This window comes from Leptodactylus fuscus, chromosome 1 (genome assembly GCF_031893055.1).
Source record: "Leptodactylus fuscus isolate aLepFus1 chromosome 1, aLepFus1.hap2, whole genome shotgun sequence".
Classification (NCBI taxonomy): Eukaryota; Metazoa; Chordata; class Amphibia; order Anura; family Leptodactylidae; genus Leptodactylus; species Leptodactylus fuscus.
The window spans coordinates 74,201,006-74,221,716 of NC_134265.1; the positions used below are offsets into that span (position 1 = coordinate 74,201,006).

The window sequence follows — 20,711 nt, forward strand, 5'->3', positions numbered from 1 at the left end:
GTCACACTGTTCCTGCCCCCACTGACTGTAGATATAACGGCCCCTCCTGTACTGTACACCTGAAATCACCCAGCCAATCTAATTTATAGTACAAAGCGAACATTCTATGGTAACGCCTCCTAGGCTCGTCGTCCAATCAGTTTAGGCTTTGTTGCTAAGGGCAGCAATGGCATTTACTAAACGCTGCACGTCGATTGGTCCGACACTTCCCTTTCCGTCATTACGATTGGGAGGAGGAGATGCTGCATGTCCGCCGGCTGCATGTGATTGGTGGAGCGCCTTCCCGCTGACTGGTGACGTTGTGCGCTGCCTGTCCGCCGTGCGCCTGGCGGCGGAGGTGACGCAGGGTGCCTGATGCCGGAGGAGCGGCGCTGTTGTTATTATTGTTTCGTTTCGTCCTGCGGCCCCGCCCCTCGGCTCCCCCTCCTCACACACTCCTGGATCGCTCTGTCTCCGGGATGTGCCAGTGTCCAACATGGAAAACAAGCGAGTGGAGGTTCCCGATGGAGTCCTGGACGACCTGTGCAGGTAACGCCGCACTTTATCAGTTCAGTCACTTCTCGGATCCCTGGTTGTGGTACTATAAGCCCCAGCATACACTGACAACTTACTGGGACTTGTAATAGGAACTGCATTATGTCTTTGGAGTCCTATAAATTCAGCTGTTGATTCTGAGCTGGATTGTTTGCAGGTCTGTGACTCTCTGTGATACTTAGAAGAAGTGTTTGATGTAACATAATGGTGCTGAGCTGTAATACATTGCTGACAGGTCATAGCTACTGAGGGGGCAAAATCTGGGCTCAGTTTAGGGACTGTAAGCCCTGCCCACTTCCACTTTGGCTCCGCCCATACCCATTCATGTCCCTTTCTGCCCCCCCAACACAGTGCCTATAGTTATGTTGCAGTTTAATGTCTACATTTTGTGTCCACAGAGTTCCAGGTTTAGGAGGCGTTTTATGGCAATTTTTTTATGAACCTTTTCCTGTAATCTTCTATGTACAGCACAGAATCTGCACACAGATGCCATCTTTCACTCATACACTTCCTTGGCTGTGTTTGGTCCACAATACAGGCAAAAATAATGAAAATTTCTAGTGGTTCATGAAAGAAATGGACGTCTGCACCACAAGAATCAGGGCAACCATTGGCTTATCTCCCAGGGCTAAGGGTCCATTCACACAGAAGAAAATGGTGAGGAATTTGGTGTGGAATTTCAGCACTGAAAAAAAGCCTCCCATTGACTTCAATGGGTTCTTTTTTGCTAGCAGGAGAAGGAAGTCAATGGGAGACCTTTTTTCAGTGCTGAAATTCCACACCAACTTCCTCACCATTTTCCTCCATGTGAATGGACCCTATGCCCTAAACTGTATATGTCACACTGCCACTTGTAACTAATGATAGGGAATGACAGAAACCCAGCAAGGTTGTATTCCTGACTGATCAGTTCACATTCACTATTTTTAGTTATGATGTAATAGTAAAACATAGTGCGCTTATGTCACCTAGATTTGGGACACTAAGCCATGTTCCTCTAACCTTCCATCGTCCTGTATAATGTAGAATAACATAGAGGTGAATACAGAAATGTACAAATAAAATACACTTACAAAACGTGTGTATATTTGATCAGAAAACTACAGAGAACACTATAGACCTCTATGACCGGCTCAGGCCAATGTTCTCAGCATAGAAGTCATTGAAGGGGTTGCCCTGCTCAACTCTTTATGGAGCTTCCATAGACTTCTTTCGCTGTTGTGGCGAGAGTAGACCTCCTGAATTAGCAGATAAGGGAATCTCATGGTCTCCCTACTGTCCGATAGTTGAAGGCCTCACCTGTCCAGTATTTATGGAATATCCACAAAGCGGCCATCAAAGTTTATAGAATAGAATTCCATGTTTTGACACAATCCTGTCATGTTTGGAAACTGTATTTTTCCTTGCTTTTGTACTTTTTTTTTTTTTTTTCCCCCCTCTGCCTAGCCCCTCCCAATAATGAATTAAAGGGATAGGTCATCTATATTTGATTGGTGGGTGCTTGATACCTGAGCCCCCCCATAGGTCAGCTGCTCAATGTGCCCCTCAGATTCCACTTTACAGGACAGTGACTACGTTACCTCATCATGTGCTCTGTGTATAGCTCTGTGCTATTCAGGTGAATGGGGATGAACTGCAATAACCAAGCACAACCTCTGCACCATGTATGCTTGGTATTCAATGTATGCAGTCTGCTCAGACAGCGAGATAGGTCACCAGTATTCAATTTCTAGAAATACCCTTTAACCACCTAACGTCAGGATATTTTCCATCCTTCTTGACCACGCACGTTTTCAGTTTTTTTTAATTTTTCTTCCCTTGTGCCCCATATAAGGGTTACTAATATGTGAGACACATGAGGGTACTAATGAAGGACCTTAATTATGAAGATGCCTAATTATTACCTCCATATGTCCCACATATCATTAACTCTTATGTGAGGCACTCGGGGTTAATGTGAGGGACATGATTGGGTTAAGTGCTATTACTATGATCCCCATGGAGTTACTAAGCTGTAATGCACATGACCAGACTTTTTATCTGCACTGACTCCTACAGATGCACAATCTCTGTACAGCTGCAAACTCTGCAAGGAGATTCCAGCAGAATAAGCGGTTGGCAAGCAGTTTATACAGAAGTTATACAGAGTTTCATTTTTCAGATTTGAGAAGGTTGAATGACAAGCAATGTGTCTGGTTTACAGATCTGATATTTTAGCCCACAATAAGAAATAGAGCATGTATTGGGGCATATTCTTGCAGTTCTTGAATCTTTCTTTAATACGTATACAACATAGAAACAGCCAAAACCATTTGAAGAATAGGTGCAAGTGTACTGTGAATCTGCTATTGTACTCCACTCTGTGAATATTACGGTAATAACTTGTTTCTTTTTCCAGCCGATTTATCTTACACATTCCCAGTGAGGAGAGGGATAACGCCATCAGAGTTTGCTTCCAGATCGAACTGGCCCACTGGTTTTACTTAGACTTCTGCATGCAGAACTTTCCAGGCCTGCCTCAGTGTGGGATAAGAGACTTTGCTAAAGCAGATATCCTTTTACTATGTGCTAAGTGGGGCTATGGGTATGGCTGGTATTGAGGTTTCAGAATGACATTTGGGAATTGATATGGTACAGACATCATTTTTTAGGAAATGACAGTCATAGCGCAGTGCTCCAAAGAAAGAACACCTAGAAGCCAATGGTTCCGAAACTGAAAAGTATAGTTGCCAAATGAAAGTTTTAGTTGTGAAATTTAAATGCATATGTAGGGCTGGATTCACACATGCGCTTGTTGCCCGTTCAGGCATACCGCAGGTGTGGTTCATATTCACACGATTGTGTGAAGTCTATAAAACGTGGTCCATGTTGGGGTCATGTGTCCTAGTCTGAACATGGCTATGTGAACTCAACTCCTTGCTTCCTGAGTGACTGGAGCGTGACATGGTTGTGTGAATACAGTCTTACATGCACCAACTGCAGCAGATTTTGGTGATAATTTTATACATGTATATGCAGATTTTGGTGTGGATTTTAGCATATGAATTTTGAAACCATTTTTTTGGTGATCTGTTGCCAAAAAATGAAATAAATTCACATGTGGATTTTAAAACCACACTATATGGTAGTTTCTCTGCTGACAAATTTTATGTCATGTATATAGGGCACATAGACAGAGGATGAGTGCTGGTTGACTGTAGGCAGTTTTGGGTGTTGGCTGCATGTATCTGGCTGCTTGCAGTGACATTTTGTCTTTTTCGGTGAGTGTACAGTTTATTCTTGCCAGTACTAGAGACCACTACATGAAGATTGCTGCCTGTTACCCTGAGTGGCTAGGATTTTATAGAGACTGTTCACGTGACCGAATCTGCTGCTGATTTTGTGGTGGATTCTGCCCCAATGTCAATGGTAGATTCTGCCTCCCATTGTATTCTGTAGGAGGCAGTGAACAGGGCTTTGAAAGAACAAGCATCCTGCTTGATCTTGGTAACGATACCACGACTGATTCAGCTGCAAAGTCAAAGCTCAAATTCTGAGCCAGAGGTCTGCCTCAAATTCCTCTTCATTTTCCCATGTGTATTCTGCCGATGATCTTCTCCTATTTATGACTAATCCCTCTGTAGCGTTACCCTGAGCCATGGCGTTGAAAGATGAATTTGGCAACTACTTAGGCCTGCGGACGAACTGGGTCAAATCTTCTTACATGCACATCGGCCATGCTTCGGCTGCGGTGGAGGGAGGTGTGATGTGTGGGTTACCAGTGGTTTCAGCCTGCAAATATCTAAGCATTATTATTTCTAAAGACCATAAAGGATTCCTAGATCAGAATATCTTCCCCCTTATCTCAGCTTTAGGACTAAATTTCAGACCTGGGCTGCTTTGCCTTAATTGGTAGCAGGCAGGATCAACCCGGTGAAGATGATCGTTTTACCCAAGTGTCTATATGCTTTGAGCCACTCAGCCGAGCCCGTGCCTCTCTGATTCTTTAAACACATGGATTTCTTGATAACCTCCTTCATATGGGGCTACTCCAGATCCAAGTTGAAGTTATCTACTCTGCAAAGACCAAAGCAGCTCGGTGGTGCTTTGCTCCCCAACCTGTTCCTTTATTATTTAGCGGTTCAGCTCCGCTTTATTAAGCTTTGACTCTCCTTAGATCATCTTCGGGGACCCGAGGCGCATCTGGCTCACTACCTGGACCTGTGTACTCTGTGGCCGGTGTTGGAATAACCTCAGCTGTTTAGGGGCAGGCTTTATCCCATTCATGCCTTGGCGGTGCAGATCTGGCGACAGGCTCGGAAGGTGTCCTCCTACTCTGATACGCCAGCGCAAAACCCCTTATGGGATAACCCTGGCTTTCCTGCTCTTTTTGAGTTACCTGGAGCTTGGTTTTGGTCGCGGTATGGTGTGACCTCCCTGGCTGATCTATACATCAAGGGATATTTGAAACATTTGACTCCCTGACTACCTCACGTGAGCTTTCTCGACGTCAATTTTTTAGGTTCCTTCAGATATGACATGCCCTTTCCTCACTGTTCCCTACCCAGCCGAGTGCTATCTCTGAATATCCGTTGATTGGTCTGCTGTGTTCTCAGGGCGCTGGGGGGGGGGGGTGGTGGTGTCTCATTTCCATTCTCTATGAGCATCTAATTCAAGTGAAAGTCTCCTTAGCTGAGGCCCCAGCTCTGACACGTTGGCGTACCAATATTCCGGAGCTGACGGATGAAACATTTCAGGATGTTTTAGTCTCCTCAGTACGTTTCACCTTTGGCCAATAATAGACTTATTCAAATCTTTATATTACATCAGTGCTATCTGACCCCGCCCCGTCTGTATAAGATGGGTCTTTTTCCAGGTCCGACTTGCCTTAGGTATTCCTGTCCTTATGCAGACTTTTAGCACATGGCGTGGGATTGTCCAACTGTGCAGAACTTTTGGAGGGGGGTTTTGGACCTCTTAGCAGATGTCTTAGCTCAGCCTGTTCCGTTCTCTCCCAAAGTATGCCTTTTTGGCGTGCTGGAGGAGGAATTGTGGCAGCACCATACTCATATTTTTCTCCGGGAATGCTTATTTTACGCCAGGAAGGCTATCGCCCTGCATGGATGGCCCCAAAATCTCCGTTGATATCCTAGTGGCGGAAGTTGATTAATGCAGTTCTTCTATTTAGCCAAATTATACACAAAGGGAGGGGGTTGTCCCCAGAAATTTTATAAGGTGTGTGGAATGTGGTGTGATTCCCCCGCAACCCAATACTCTACTCCCTCATTACGATCGGAGCTGGACACTTTTGCGGAGCGGCATCTGCTGGGAAGGTCCATGGCCCCTTGTCCCGTTATGTTATGCCACTATTGACGCTATTGTGCTTTGTTCTTAATTGTGCTATTGCTATGATGGGTGTGCTGGGATCTGGGTGGGGTAGCAACGTGGCATGTCCTTATTTGTTCATGTTTTCTGTTTGTACTTTCTTTGTATTTTATTTTGTGCTCCTTGCGAGCGTAATTTTCCTGACTGTGTTATTTGCACTGTTATATAATTTTCAATAAAATGAGTTTAAAAAACAAACAAACTGGAGGAGTACGAAGAGGAGTCAGGCCTAAATATCATAGTATATAAGCCACTATGGAATATTCCCAACCCTATACCAAAAATTAGTTCAGTCCCAGAAACTTAACTAACCCATAGGAAAGCTGGTGTGTGTGTGCGCGTGCGTGCGTGCGCGCGCGCGCGTTCTCTTATCAATGAGTCCCCCCGATCATAAGATCGGGGGGTTCTGTGCCTGTTGTATAAACGGAGCAGTGATTGTTCATGTTCTGTTGCTCCTATCAATGCTTCAGACTGACCAACATGTCAAAATTCACCTATATTTGTCAGTCACCCTTAGAGGCTGGATAGCATTCATACTTGACCACCTCTTTCTTCAAATGGGGACATCAGTCATGGCACCCCTTCCATTGGACTTTTTTGTTATATTAACTGGTATAATACTTGTCATTGAGCTGTGAAAAAAACACAATACTGCACGTCTACCGTCCGTCTCGCCTCCACTGTGTAGTGTAGTATTATCTCAACGACTCTTCTGTATTTTCCTTTACAATCCTTGCACTTTTTCAGCATTGCCCGTTTTTACTTCCCAATGGTGAAGATGTACAAAGGGTTTTGGATGAATGGAAGGAATATAAGATGGGAGTACCCACCTATGGTGCCATTATTCTGGATGAGACACTTGAAAATGTGAGTGGTTAATGCAACACCAGCGGCATGATTTTGTGGGTAAAACTGAGGTATTCCTGCTAATAATCTTGCATCCATTGGCCACTGCCTGTGGATTGGATTTCAGCCATGCATGTAAGACACTTCATCTGTTCTTGGCCCCCACCTGAATCTTCATTTGGCTGACTGTCTTCCAGGTGCTACTTGTCCAAGGTTATTTAGCAAAATCTGGTTGGGGTTTTCCAAAAGGAAAAGTGAATAAAGAAGAAGCTCCTCATGACTGCGCAGCACGAGAGGTGAGGCACGTGTGTGTGTATATATAACATATATATATATATATATATATATATATATATATATATATATATATATATATATATTTAGGTCAGTTGACTGAGGTACAGTATATCTATCTATCTATCTATCTATCTATCTATCTATCTATCTATCTATCTATCTATCTATCTATCATTTGTATCTGTGTGTCTGTGTGATCCCAGTGTACAACCATGGAGCATGTTGTTAAATGGGTTAATAATCTAATTGGATAAGTCTTTGTTCTGACAATAGAGTATTAAATCATTCAACAGCTGATATGTTCAGGTTTTTTTGTAAAGCCATTCTGCATCCTTAGGACACATGTTTTCACTGATCTCTTATAGACTTGAGCCTATTCTATGAAAAAGGACACAATAGGACATGTCTTATTTTATGATAGGCCATGAACGTGATCTGTTAAAAAAGTGACATGGATAGCCCTTTAGACTCTCTATGTTCTGAGAATGGACATGACACAGCCTTTTATAACTTTCTGACCAATGGAAACTTGATCCATACAAGATGGGTAAAGCCGAGTATTTGTAAGCTCCTATGTAATGGCTTCAGTATTCTTTTCTATATTGTCACCTTGTGTGGTCATAGCTTGCATTATTTTATAATACCAGGGCTTTACTTTAGTATTTTTCCTAGCAAATTGCTGATTTCTTGGTTAACTTCTAGGTACTTGAAGAGACGGGCTTTGATATTAAAGATCGTATGTGCAATAATGATTACATTGAGCTGAGGATCAATGACCAGTTAGCCCGCCTGTATATCATTCCTGGGGTCCCAAAGGACACAAAATTTAATCCAAAAACTAGAAGAGAAATCAGAGTAAGTACACATGGCTCTCAATGTCCACATATTAAATTGTCACAATTCTTCTCTTATCATGCTGTTGAGTTGGCAAAAAGTAGTGAAACCGAGTAAAGCGGATGTAATGTCTGTGTTCTTTGTTGTCTTAGAATATTGAATGGTTTCCAATTGAACAGCTGCCCTGCCATAAAAATGATATGACACCCAAGTCAAAGCTAGGACTGGCTCCAAACAAGTTTTTTATGGTCATACCTTTTGTAAGGTAAGTGATAAAGAGGTCACAAACTTTTCAGAAACCCTATCAGCCAGACAGCATGCAATTTAGGTATCCTGCTTCAGCTTACCATAACTTACGGTGGGGTACCTGCAAACCCTGATCTTGTGATCTCTGGGTGTACCAGATGTCAGATCTTTATACATCACAAGCCTATTCCCTATCTTTTCAATAGTAGTGAAACCCGTTTAAGGCTAAAGCCCCACATTGCGGAAACAGCTTTTTTTTTTGGCAGATTTTGCTGCTGTTTTTTGAGCCAGGAGTGGATTGAGCAGAAGGGAGAGGTATAAGAACTTCCTATATTTTTCCATTTCTTTTGTAGCCATTGTTGGTTTTAGCTCAAAAAACCGCAGCACAATCTGCAACAAAAAAAGCTGTATTTCTGCAACGTGGAGCCTTTCACTAAAGCAGACGAGGATCTTTACACAAGCTAGATATATATGTTAGATGATTATTAGTGAGTTCTGCTTATAATGTAATTATAACGGCAGTCCAACTACCTGCCAACATCTGCTGTTAGGGATAAACAAGGATAGTCACCATGGTTTGCATATGCCAGTACTTGGTTCCCCATGAGAAAAGCAGCAACAAATGTGTTTGGCAACTTTTATACCCCACTGCCTATAGCAGTAAACATGCACAGAATTAAGGTTATTTCTTTACAGTAACTTTTTTGTTTTTCTTATTGAGATCATGACTTTGATGTTTGATATTCCTTCTACCTCTTTTCCTTAGACCACTGCGGGATTGGCTTCAGAGGAAATTGGGTGACTCCTCAGATAGTGATAATGGACTGCTCTGCTCTGCTGGAAGTACACCATTAAAACCTAATGCAGAGAAATCCAAGTAAGTGTACATTTACTGCCACAGTATACTGATGTATATACATCCAAAGCATTATTGAATAGTTAGTCTGCTTTGGTGGCAGGATATATCTGTACTGATCTCTATGTCTATCATATCTGAGCAGAGGCCTATCGATTCTGTAGGGAACATGAACACTTTCATTCATACAACTGCATATCCTGTTCTGTGACAACATGGTTTTAGTCTCTGAAATTTTCCAATATCCTAATTAGAGATGAGCGAACACTATTCGAAGCAGCTGTTTCGAATAGCACGCTCCCATAGAAATGAATGCACGTAGCTGGCACACGGGGGTTAAGCGGTCGGCTGCCGGCAAAGTTTGCATGCCGGCCACTTCCATTCATTTCTATGTGAGTGTGCTATTCGAAACGGCTGTTTCGAATAGTGTTCGCTCATCTCTAATCCTAATGTTTTCATACTAATACAAATGGTTGCTACATTATTTTGGGGTAATTTCCTAAACAGAAGTCTGCTGGTGTAAAAGCACTAGATTTATTAAGAGGTCTGCACCCATGGCTTTCTGTGCACTATAAACTGAAATCAGTCAGCCATGAGTGCTCATAGGTTTCTGCTATAAATCAAGTATGTCTGTCATGCCCTGTCCCCTTTGTGAGGTACAGATACCATGCTGTATAGTTAATGCAACAGCTTTTCTATTGGGTGTGTATAGGCTTGTAATTTATCTGATATTTCTATTGCTTGCTTGTAGACCCAGAATGCGCTGTATGCCTCAGTTTTCTGAGCTTTCTCCAGGAGAACAATGGGCAAAACCTAAGGTACGTCAAAAGCTAGTGGAAATGTGATCTATTGTAATAATGAGTATTTGAGATGTGCCAAATTTTAACTTTTGGGTGACTAAAGGGAAATTTGTGTAGCAACAAAATAGACAAGGTAACTTGCTGATGGGTTGTTGGAACTCCCTGCCAGTCACAAGAACAGGGGGATTTTGCACTCCAGTTTAAATGGAGCAGTGGTGACCCCCCCAGCTGCACCATTTCACTTTAATGGCACTGTGCAGAAAAAAGGACACAATGGCCCAGATTTATAGTTAGACTGGGAGGTGATGCTGGTTGATAATTCTGCTGTATCATTAGATTGCCAAGCCAAAGCCAGAAGTGGATTGAGCAGAATGGAGAAGTATAAGCAGCTTCCTATATATTTCCCATTCCTTTTGTAGCTATTCTTGGCTTGGCTCAAAAAAACGCAGCGAAAAACCTCCATTTCTGATACATGGGGCCTCAGTGTTACCATGTTAGGAATGAATTTGCCTACCGTAAACAATTTATTTTATTTTTTTTTAAGCTATGGCTTTTGGAAGATGGAAAGGAAATTAAACGAAAAATGGCTGTGGAGGGGTAGGGGTTAAACCAAAGTAAAGAATGTCTAGGCTTAGAGGGCTGCAGTTTCTCCAGAAACAGCCAATGTTCAGATCCACTGCAGCACCCACTCAGGCCAAAACGAATCTTTACACAATTCATTATACAAATAAATGAAGGATGAGGAGCCGAATGGTCTGTTTACATGTTCAGGTTTTCAGATGCAGTTTTTAGGACCTAAACCAGCTATTTATCATAAAGGGAATGAAAGTTCTGAGGATGGGTGTACAGGTGTACAGAGGACATCTTTGTTGGCAGCTCCTCCCAGAATACCTGACTAAGGCTAAGGCCCTACATAGTGGGCCGCAGCAAAAAAGCACTGTGGGAAAATCAGTGGACTTGCTGCTTCCATTATACCTATAAGGAGTCCGCTGGCGTTTCCATAGGTATATTTGACAGGCTGTGTTTTTGAACCGAGACTGTTTTGGAAATCGCAGCATGTTTGCTGCAAGTATTTTTCTGCAAGGTGTGGATGGGATTTACTAAAACCCCATCCACCTTTCAGTGACTGTAAAACGTTATTGCCCAGCCTAAAAGGTGTATGAAAATTAGTTCCCTACCCCCGATGACCAGTAAAGAGCAGCACACAGTCAGCATCATTTTAAAGAACATGTATATGCCTGACATATTAAACTTCGAGTGTTTTTCTGTGTTAGAGTTTAAAGAGCAACGGTAAAAAGCAACATCAAGATTCTCCAAACTCAAATCAAAAGAAGAAAGCAAATGGAGTCCATAATTCACAGGTTAAGCAGCAGCAGATTAGTGTTCTGGTAAGTTGTGGCATCCTCTGAGGCCGTCTTCTACTAACCTATCCATCACTGCTGGCAGGCAGAGACATTAAGTCACCATGTTTGTCATTTCTTTTCCTCTTCATAGAAATCTGATCGAAAGCTTAACCCCAAGAGGCTCAATGACACTTTTGATGTGGGTTCGTACCTTTTTTTTTTTTTTTTTTTTTTTAATCTAGAAATTGCATAAACTTATTTTAAAAACTGATTATCTTTTGTTATATATTGTAGTTGTTTATCAAGGCAGTGGAGAGGTGTACAGAAAATGGGAAGGCAAGGACATGGCAGGCACAAACCATTACTATTAGAGCCTCTCACTGTTCATACCTCAGTAGTTGACTGTCAGACACTCGCACAGAAATTGAAACGGCCATGAAAAATCTTCCCTGGTCCTTAGACCTCAGTGAAACGCACTCACCTACTGGAGAATTTATTTCTGGAGAGTGGCCAGTCTGTATCTTCTCATATTTTACTCCTTTTTCATGTGCCAGAGGTTAGCACAGGACAAGGTTGGATTCAAACCTGGAACCCCAGCACTGCGAAGCTGCAGTACTAAGCATTGAGCCAATGTGCTGCCGTGATCTGTAACAGATGACTTCTGATGGGGAGACACGAGATGTTCTGCCTTCTCTATAGGAAATTTTTTGCTAATGAGAAAGAAGTGTGCTCACTTGTAGGTAGATAGTTTCACATCTGCATCATAGTCCCTCGGCACAAAGTCAGTCTAAAATCATGGGCAAAAAAAGTGCTGTGAGTCCAACTTTTTTTGGCTGGTGTTGTCAGGGAGAAATAACTGATATTAGATGGACCCCTTATAATGGGGTTTCTTGTTATCCATTATTGGACATATCCTTTTTATTGTTTCATCTGATCCTACATTGTGCCAGAGTAACAGATTAAACAATTCTGATGTCAAGATATGCTTAACTTTATGGTAATTTTTTTTTTTTCTTTCCTCCTCAGACTCAGAAGGACATGAGCACGCTAGTGATGAAGCTTGCAATGGGACTCTAGAGTACCCCTTCTCTTCCAAAGCCTTCCTGGGATTCCGATTTGACAGGGATGCCATCATGAAATCCTTGGATTTCTGAGCCACCAGCAACTGCACAAGGATCATGGGTGCTGTAGGGCCGCAGCCAGGAGTGTGTTTTTATCAAGCCTTACCTTCCTCAGGATTTTTCAAGGATGTGCAGGGATTTACTGGGGATTAGGAGAAGGTCTGTCCTATGGACAGGACTTGCTACTTGGTTCTGTTCATTCTGTGTAATTGTGAATATGTGGTGGTGGGGGTTATCTTTCCTTCTTGCACTGTTTTTGCAATATCAGTTTTTTACACACGAGTACCTTTTCAGTGTTCAACTCTCCCGTCATACGTATTCAGTGGGCATTGCCTAGATGTAGTTTGTCTGAACAAACTGATCTTGGTCTTCAACTCCCTGAGATAGATGTGACACTTGGTTTACTATATAGCTCTTACTTGGTGTAGCTTGAATGTAATATGAATGCTTTGCTGATGGGTGACTCGCTGCACACCACTTGGTGGGGGAGGGGGGGGATTCTGTATTTTTGTTGCCTTGTATATGCACTGCACATTATCTGACAGTAACCTCTTCATAACTGAAGTGGGCTCATAATATTCAGGAATGACAGGTCTGCCAATCTGTCCCTAAAATGTGTTAGCAGCGACCGTCTACTGTAGCACGTCTATAGTGACTGTAAGTATACAAACCCTATGACTAGGGAGGACAGAATGGATATTCCTTTTAGCCTTGGAAGGTTCACTCTGATGTTATGAGACACAAGCTTTCCTTAGTCTTCTATCTTGTGTAACTCCTCCGCTGCTTGTTTATACATGGGGAAACCTGAGATGTGAATAACATTTTAAGAAGAATGTATTTACTAGGGGATCATATGCCTGTTTGCATTAAGCATGGTCATTTCAGAGTGCATTGGATCCCCTTTATTCTTCTATCCCTTGCCTGACTGTGAATTGCTCTCCCTGAGGTCCCTTTTTTTATTTTTTTGTTTCCCTCACTACTGTTTTTAAGTGTTGGTAACATAAATGCCATGTCATATCAAGGGGCAGAAACAGACACAAGTCATTGGGGTGGCAGGACCACTTATCATGGTAACCATATGCACATAAGAATATCATCATTCGACAGATGGATTTATTACATTTCATTGTCCCTTTAAAATGAACCTGTCAGTTTCTTGACACTAAACTGTCTCTTATGTAGCAACCTAATGGACCTACTAGCATGCTTTTAGTTAGGCTGTTTGATAAGGAATAGTTCCTAAAATGACTCTATAATCATGTGTGCACTGTATAAGAACCCCCAACTAGTCCTCTGTGTAGTTATGCAGCCCTTGCTGATAACTTGATGTACCGAAGAGGAAAGCACTTTAGCAAAATCACTGCTGAATTATTGTGCGTGGTCTGAAGATTCCTAGGGTAAGAGCAGTGAAGCCGAGTGTCATTGCTCTGGCTCCATCTATACACTGTGCATGTAACAGTATGCAATACACATGGCTGGCTGTGCATGCTCTGGGTGCAGGACTCAGTGGAGTGTGCACAAGATTTCAGCAGTATTTCTGCTGATGTCGGCCCTTTTTGGTGCATCAGTCATACCTCAATGGGTGTGATTATAGCGGGGGCTGTGTGACTGTTCAGAGGAATGGCTTCCCCCAGATGACTAGCTGGGGGTGATATGTCTAGTTTTATGCACTATTCCTTAGCAGTAAATCATTCTATCTAGTCTGTAGGGGAATGTAATTAAATATTTTTCTAATGTACTTTAACTTTTTTTTTTTTTTTTTATAATAAAAACTCAAAATAAGAAAAAACTCCCATGAAAATTGTCAGTCTGTGTTCAGCAGGTAGACCTAGAATTTAATCCGAGGCAGATTTCTTAGTCTGCCCAGCTGAGCCCTGCAAGAATGTGTACAGCCCCATTATATAGTTATAAGACCTAGTTCACACATGGCAAGGGGGGTGTATTTTGGTCCTGATTTTGACGTGGGAAGCTGCGTCAGAATAGGACCAAAATACGCCTGTCGCAGCTGCCGACAGTCGCAACTTCCCGCTCTGGAGTAGGCACAAATGAATGGGCCTAAGCCGGAGCGTGCTGCCGCGAGGCGGACGCCGCTGCTGAATCAGCCTGAAGAAAGGGCAGTTTGTTTCTTTTTTTCCGTGAGCGGCAACATGCCACTAGCAGTCTACATAGACTGCTATTGTGAGGGGGCAGATTGACGTGGATTCAGCGCCAAAATCCGCCTCCTCTTGCCCCATGTGAACGGGGCCTAAAGAGCTTTTTACTACTACTTTTCTGTTTATTCAGTTGTTCTCGCCTGTTACTTGCATTTAGCACTAATCTGTTTTCATGTGTGTGTAGACCATGTAGAATATGGACTTTCCTATACGTTGCATAGTTGGCTGTGCCTGGTTTTGTGGCTCAAAAGATCTCACTAAGAGGCCAGAATACTCAGCTCAGCACTGCCAACCCTTCACTTACCTCCAAGCACTAACCCCCCCCCCCCCCCCCCCCGATCTGATATTGATGGCCTATCCCAGTGATGGAGAACCTTTTAGAGACCAAATGCCCAAACTGCAACCCAAAACCCACTAATTTATCTCAAAGTGCCAATACAGCAATTGAACCTTAAAACTGTGCAGATCCACAATTGTGGACAGTTTACAGACCCACAAAATACGGTCATGTGAATGAGGCTTTACAGAACTTCAATGATACAAAACAACTTTGTACTGAAAGGCAGGAGTTTGCATTTGGTACTTTTGAACAATTAATGCTCACTATTTACATCACACAGATCTGTTTTATTTAGGGTGCGATCACACGATGTAAAAATGGAGTGCAAGCTGGCACGTATACGCGTGTCAGCATTTTGCATGGTCAAAAAGATCCCATTGATTTCAATGGGAGTTACGAGCGTATACGCCACGTTATATTGCGTCCGTAATTTTGCGGCCGCACGTATATGTGCCAGCTTGCACTCCATTTTACATCATGTAAATACATACTTATAGTGACCATGCAATGTTATTAAGGTCTGTAATATCACATGTCTGCTATAAAACAGATACTGTGTGACATAAATAGTGAAGGGCCCCCACACTTTACAATCTGCCCCTCAGTGGCCCCCACACAGTACAATCTGCTCCACAGTGGTCCCAGTGTAGTACAATCTCCAACACTGTGGCCCAAATAGTACAATCTGCAACTCAGTGGCCTTCGCACAGTACTATCTTCTCTACAGTGGCCCTCAGACAATACAGTGTGCTCCATTGTCACCCCCATACAGTCTAATCTGTTCCACAGATGGGTGCCCACAGGAGGGCTCTGTGTGCCACCTCTGGCGCACGTTATATAGGGTTTTTTTATTTATCAAGAAACCCCTTGAATGAGCTACATAATGGGGATGGCTGTATTTTTAATCAGATTTTATTTGAGAATTTACAGCTTTTAAAACACAATAGTCAAAGAAGGAAAGAAAACAAGCTCAAAGTGCACATGTATAAAACTTCACCCCCCCTTTCCACTCTGCCTACCTCAAACCTCCCTGGATCTTGAGCTACAAGACAAAGCAAATACAGAGTGGGTGACTGACCTGTGCAGCCATAGGCCACGCCGCCTTCTTAGCATTCTGCCTAAGAACCAAGCGTTATATATTACAGACTCATTGTGTAAGTAGGAGCTGTAGTCATTGCCCCTCAAGTGTCCATCATCCAAACACCAATATGGGGTCAGTTTAATGTTGAAAAAAGAAAACCAAACTGACAGTATTACAGGGAACTGGCTATGTGCCATTCATGAGACGTGTACAAAGATCATGTCTTTTGAGGCTCCCTGGGAATGCAGCACCAGATACTGACTTGTGGGTAGGTTATCCTGCACACTCTCAGAGAACATGTCACCATATATATGTAGCACAGTTCCACGTTGAGTACTTTTTTAGACCTGATGAGGATAACCTTTGGGGAGATGGTCCCCCCCCCATCCCTTCTCACTTGTAGGTCTACACATGGTGTCTAACATGAATTATATATGCAAAAGCCACCCAGCTGTGGTAGGTCCCTGGCCTAGATGGAGACGTGGCACCACTGGAACATTTTTCCCACTTCCTGATTCATTTTGCTAAATGTTAAATGGTCTCTTACAAGATGATAATGATACTTGAAACCTTTATATGCAAAAGGATCAGGGCCATGTGAGAACGAAGCGCAGTTCCTTGTGCAGGGACTTGACTTCCTAGATGTCAGCTGTTCACCAGTGGCCATTTATAAATCCAGAATAAATGCTACATGTTGGATCTAGTTCTAATTGTATGATTTATTTTTAATATCGTTTTATAACATAATATAATTTCTGTTGTGTTTTTCCAGTTTCTCATTGTAAAATCAAGATGGTTTTCATTCTGGTTACCAGCAGTATGTCCAGAGCTATGTAGACAGTAAGTCTCAGGTATACTAGATTGTGTGTGAAGATTAATAAAGCGGTATATGTTACCTTATATTTGTAAGCTTTGCAGATTATTGCAGACACGCTATCGTTCCTATATCTTAGTTTTAGTGGCATTTAATAAAACTCCAAATTGTTGTTTTCAAGGCACAAAGGTGCAACTACAGACAAAGAATAGCACAACTTAGTAAATAATCTTTAGGGTCCATTCACATGGAGTAACGTGCCGCATGATCTGGCACGTATACGGCGTGTGAGACTTTGCGCGCCGTAAATGCTCCCATTGATTTCAATGGGAGTTAGGATCATATACGCTGTATACGGCCGCAAAATAACGCGGCATGTACGATCCAGCCTCCCATTGAAATCAATGGGAGCTTTTACGGCGCGCAAAGTCTCACACGCCGTATACGTGCCATATCACGCGGCACGTTACTCCATGTGAATGGACCCTTACTACGTTTTTTTTGTTTTGTTTTTTTTACCGCTTTGAGTTTACAACTCTTCCTTGGTACCCCAGCCAACCAGCTGTCTGAAGGAGATGGCCCAAACCTAATGATAACAAGCGGTGCATATATATAATTGAGACACTCAGTTCCCCATGAAGTCTTCTTTGGGCGATGTGCATGGGGCCTTCCATTGTGATGTCTCTGCTTTGGGGACTTGTACATATGGTAACACTTAGATCCAATAATCCATTTTTTTTCCTTTTATTAACTTTTTTTTCTGTAATTTTTTGATTTTGCCTTCAGAACTCTACTGTTAGAGTCTGAATTACATTTGATATAGTTGATGCAATATTTGTTTTTCTTATTTATTTCTAGAATTCTGATTTTCATCATGTTTTTTTGGCACTAGGTCAATGTATAGTCAGCTATTTACTGTTCTTACTCTTCAGGATACTAGATCACTATCTGAATCTGTATATTTGCACATTTTAACAAGTGTATATATATATTTTTTTTGCATTTTTATATCTGAAGTTGTCACGAATTTGTGTATTTTACCCTTAGCCCCCTTATTGATTTGATCCAGTGTATTTTTAATTTAACCACTTCCAGACCGCCCATAGACTATATATGTGTGGGAAGTGGTTGCCTTGTTCTGACAGGACGTGCCGGTATGTCCTATTAGAACACACCTATTGCACAAGATCTTGTAGCTGCTGAAGGTGGGAGCCGGCTGTAACTTCAGCCGGAGCTCCCAGAGCGATGACAGGGAAGGTTTATTCATGTCCCTGCCTTCTCGATCACTGTGTATACAGCACTCAATGAGCTCTGTATACACAGCTATGGGCGCCGCCATCATGCAGCAGCCCTCTAACCCAGCGGTCACGTGATCCACCGGGAGCAGCATCTTGCAAGAGCTGCTGGGTCCTACAGGACACAGATCAGCTCTATATAATGTGTATACAGCGTGCAGTTGTCTGTATTCCTCCTACAACTGGGGCTAAATGTACCAGCCCCAGTTGTAGGGGAAATCAGCCTCCCTAGCAAAGAAAAAAAGTGATCAGATAATATGCCAATAAAATGCCGTTATTAAAGGTTATAGCACCACCCCCGACAACACCATATAAAATAAAAATTACTGTAATGAAGAGGAAAAAACTATTTTATAAAGTTTTTCAGTAGCACTTTGTGTTATTAACTTAAAAAAAAAAAAAAAAAAAAGTAAAAACCAGACCGAATTTCCCTCCTATTTTGTTTATATTTTCCCGGATATAAAAAAAAATTAAAACACATTTGAAAATTAAAACAACATAAAAATAAAGCCCTATGTGTCCCCGAAAAAAAGACACAAAAATTAGTTGAATGAGACGTATGAGAGAAATGTTACGGCCCTCTAAACTGCACATACAAAATAAACCTAAAATGTGTCTGGTCCTGGACCATAAATTGGCCTAGTACTGAAGTGGTTAAACATTTTACATTTACCGTATTTTTCGGACTATAAGACGCACCTAGGTTTTAGAGGAGGAAAATAGGGAAAAAAAAATATTTAATATGTGGGAGTTGTAGTTTTGCAACAGCTGCAAGGCCACATTGACAGGTGACCCTGCAGCTGTACGAGGACGCATAGAGTGTTGTTTTTTTTTTTCTGCGGGGCCAGATGTACTTTTTAGTTATACCATTTTGGGGAATATCTATTGCTTAGATCACCTTGTATTGAAAAAAAACCCGGCGGTTTATGATATATGATATTCTACTGTTATATATATTCTAGGGAAAGGAGGTGATTTAGAACTTTTATTTCATATTTTTATTATATATTTTTAAAGCTTTTTTTTTTTTTTTTTTTACTATTTTATTTTCCCCCGGGGGCTTGAACCTGCGGTCACTTGATTGCAAATCCCATAGACGGCAATACAACTGTATTGCTGTCTATGGGACATTCTGTCTATTAGTATTACGGCTGGTCATAGACCCAGCCGCAATACTAATACAGCAGTGACAGGCCTGGGAGCCTCATTAGGCTCCCGGCTGTCACCCGAACAGGTCGGCTCTTGCGATATCGCCGCGCAGGAGCCGGCCTGCAACTTCACAGGTATGGGGCCGGTGGGGACCGGCCTCGGGGGAGAAGGGGCCACCGATACTGACCCGGCATCTGCTGTACTAGAGAGGCAGATGCCGGCGAGGGATAGACGCCGGGGCCTGAGACATCGCTGCGCTCCTCTGCCCTGCCAGCGGCGGGGGGATGGAGGAACGGAATAGCATCGCCGCTGCTGGCTTCATGCAGGGCAGAGGAGCGCAGCGATGTCTCAGGCCCCGGCACCTGCATCTATCCCTTGCCGGCACCCGCCTCTCTATTACAGCGGATGCCAGGCGCCACATTCGGACTATAAGACGCACCCTTCTTTTTCCCCCCAAATTTTGGGGAAAAAAAGTGCGTCTTATAGTCCGAAAAATACGGTATATCTAAGGGAGCCTTCACACGGAGTAACCGCGTGTGTATTTTTGCAAAATACACATGTAAAAATAAGACTCCCATTGACTTCAATGATATTTTTTACACGTGTAAAAATACGCCTGTAAAATGTCATTGAAGTCAATGGGAGACTTTTTTTACACGTTTATTTTTACACATGTATTTTTCAAAAATACACGTGTGTTTACTCCGTGTGAAGGCTCCGTAAGGCTGGATTCACACTAGTGTTAGAGTCTGCTATTGAATCTGCCTAAAATTGGCAGAGGGAAAATTCCTGCAAGTAGGACTTTTCTCTTCGCCGGTTTCAGTATAAAATTTTTGGACACCCGGCGGCCCCCTTCTCGTCTAGTTTCCATGTGTAACCACTTGTTAAGCAGACAGGAGCCTAGCATATGCTGCATTGAGTGTCTCAATCATATGGTTGCACCTTCTCTCTACATTTTCTCATTTAGTCTTCTGGCATACATATATTTATATTAGGTGTTACCCACTCAATTTCACCTAATGATAGGCAGCTAATATTGTGATCCCAGGAGTCCCCTTTAGCCCAGGGACACAGATTGTGAATTTGCAGTGGGTTTGCCCCTGCTGTACATTACAGTGGGGGTGAAATGGATGGGATGTCAGCAACTCCCATTCACATAGTGCAGAAACAAAACCCCGCAGAACAAAATACTTAGTAAGTTATTGTAATGTAGAGGTTGAAATGTGCTTCAGACACCGGGGTTAACCTTGCCGTGAGATCCAGTGTTATTTGCCACAGGCGAGTCTGCTGCGGGATACCCTGTTGTAAAGCTCCACTTCTGGCTGAATGCTTGAGGTGCTTTCTTGTTACTGACGGAGATAAGAAAGATTTGTCTCCATGATCACTACCTTATGTCACCTATGTTAGCAGCTCTGTACTTCTTTAATGGCTCCCAGAATGAAACCTATATTATTACTGGTTATATTCAGAGAACTGGAAAATGGCACTTTGTAAAACTTAGGCTTGTACCGTATTTTACGGACTATAAGGCGCACTGGACTATAAGGTGCATTGCCCATGAGCGCCTTATAGTCCGTCTCGGTTCATATATAAGGCACACCGGACTATAAGCCGCAGTCCGGTGCGCATTATATGTTA

General features: G+C 42.5%; 1 protein-coding gene across 2 annotated transcripts; it reads left to right on the forward strand.

Annotated features, from left to right (window-relative positions):
• Positions 1-242: 242 nt before the first annotated feature.
• DCP2 (decapping mRNA 2) lies at positions 243-16,858 on the forward strand. 2 transcript variants are annotated; one of them, XR_012715485.1, is made up of 12 exons: positions 243-528; positions 2,933-3,084; positions 6,638-6,765; positions 6,942-7,040; positions 7,744-7,896; positions 8,028-8,140; positions 8,888-8,998; positions 9,729-9,795; positions 11,052-11,165; positions 11,272-11,323; positions 12,147-12,400; positions 16,588-16,858. XR_012715485.1 is itself a non-coding variant. In XM_075272036.1 (11 exons), exons 1-11 carry the CDS (start codon positions 476-478, stop codon positions 12,272-12,274), a joined length of 1,170 nt encoding a protein of 389 aa, XP_075128137.1. In that variant the 5' UTR covers positions 243-475; the 3' UTR covers positions 12,275-14,125. The 2 variants fall into 2 exon arrangements, 1 of the variants encoding a protein (XP_075128137.1); XM_075272036.1 differs by lacking the exon at positions 16,588-16,858 and having other exon boundaries at positions 12,147-14,125.
• Positions 16,859-20,711: the final 3,853 nt, after the last annotated feature.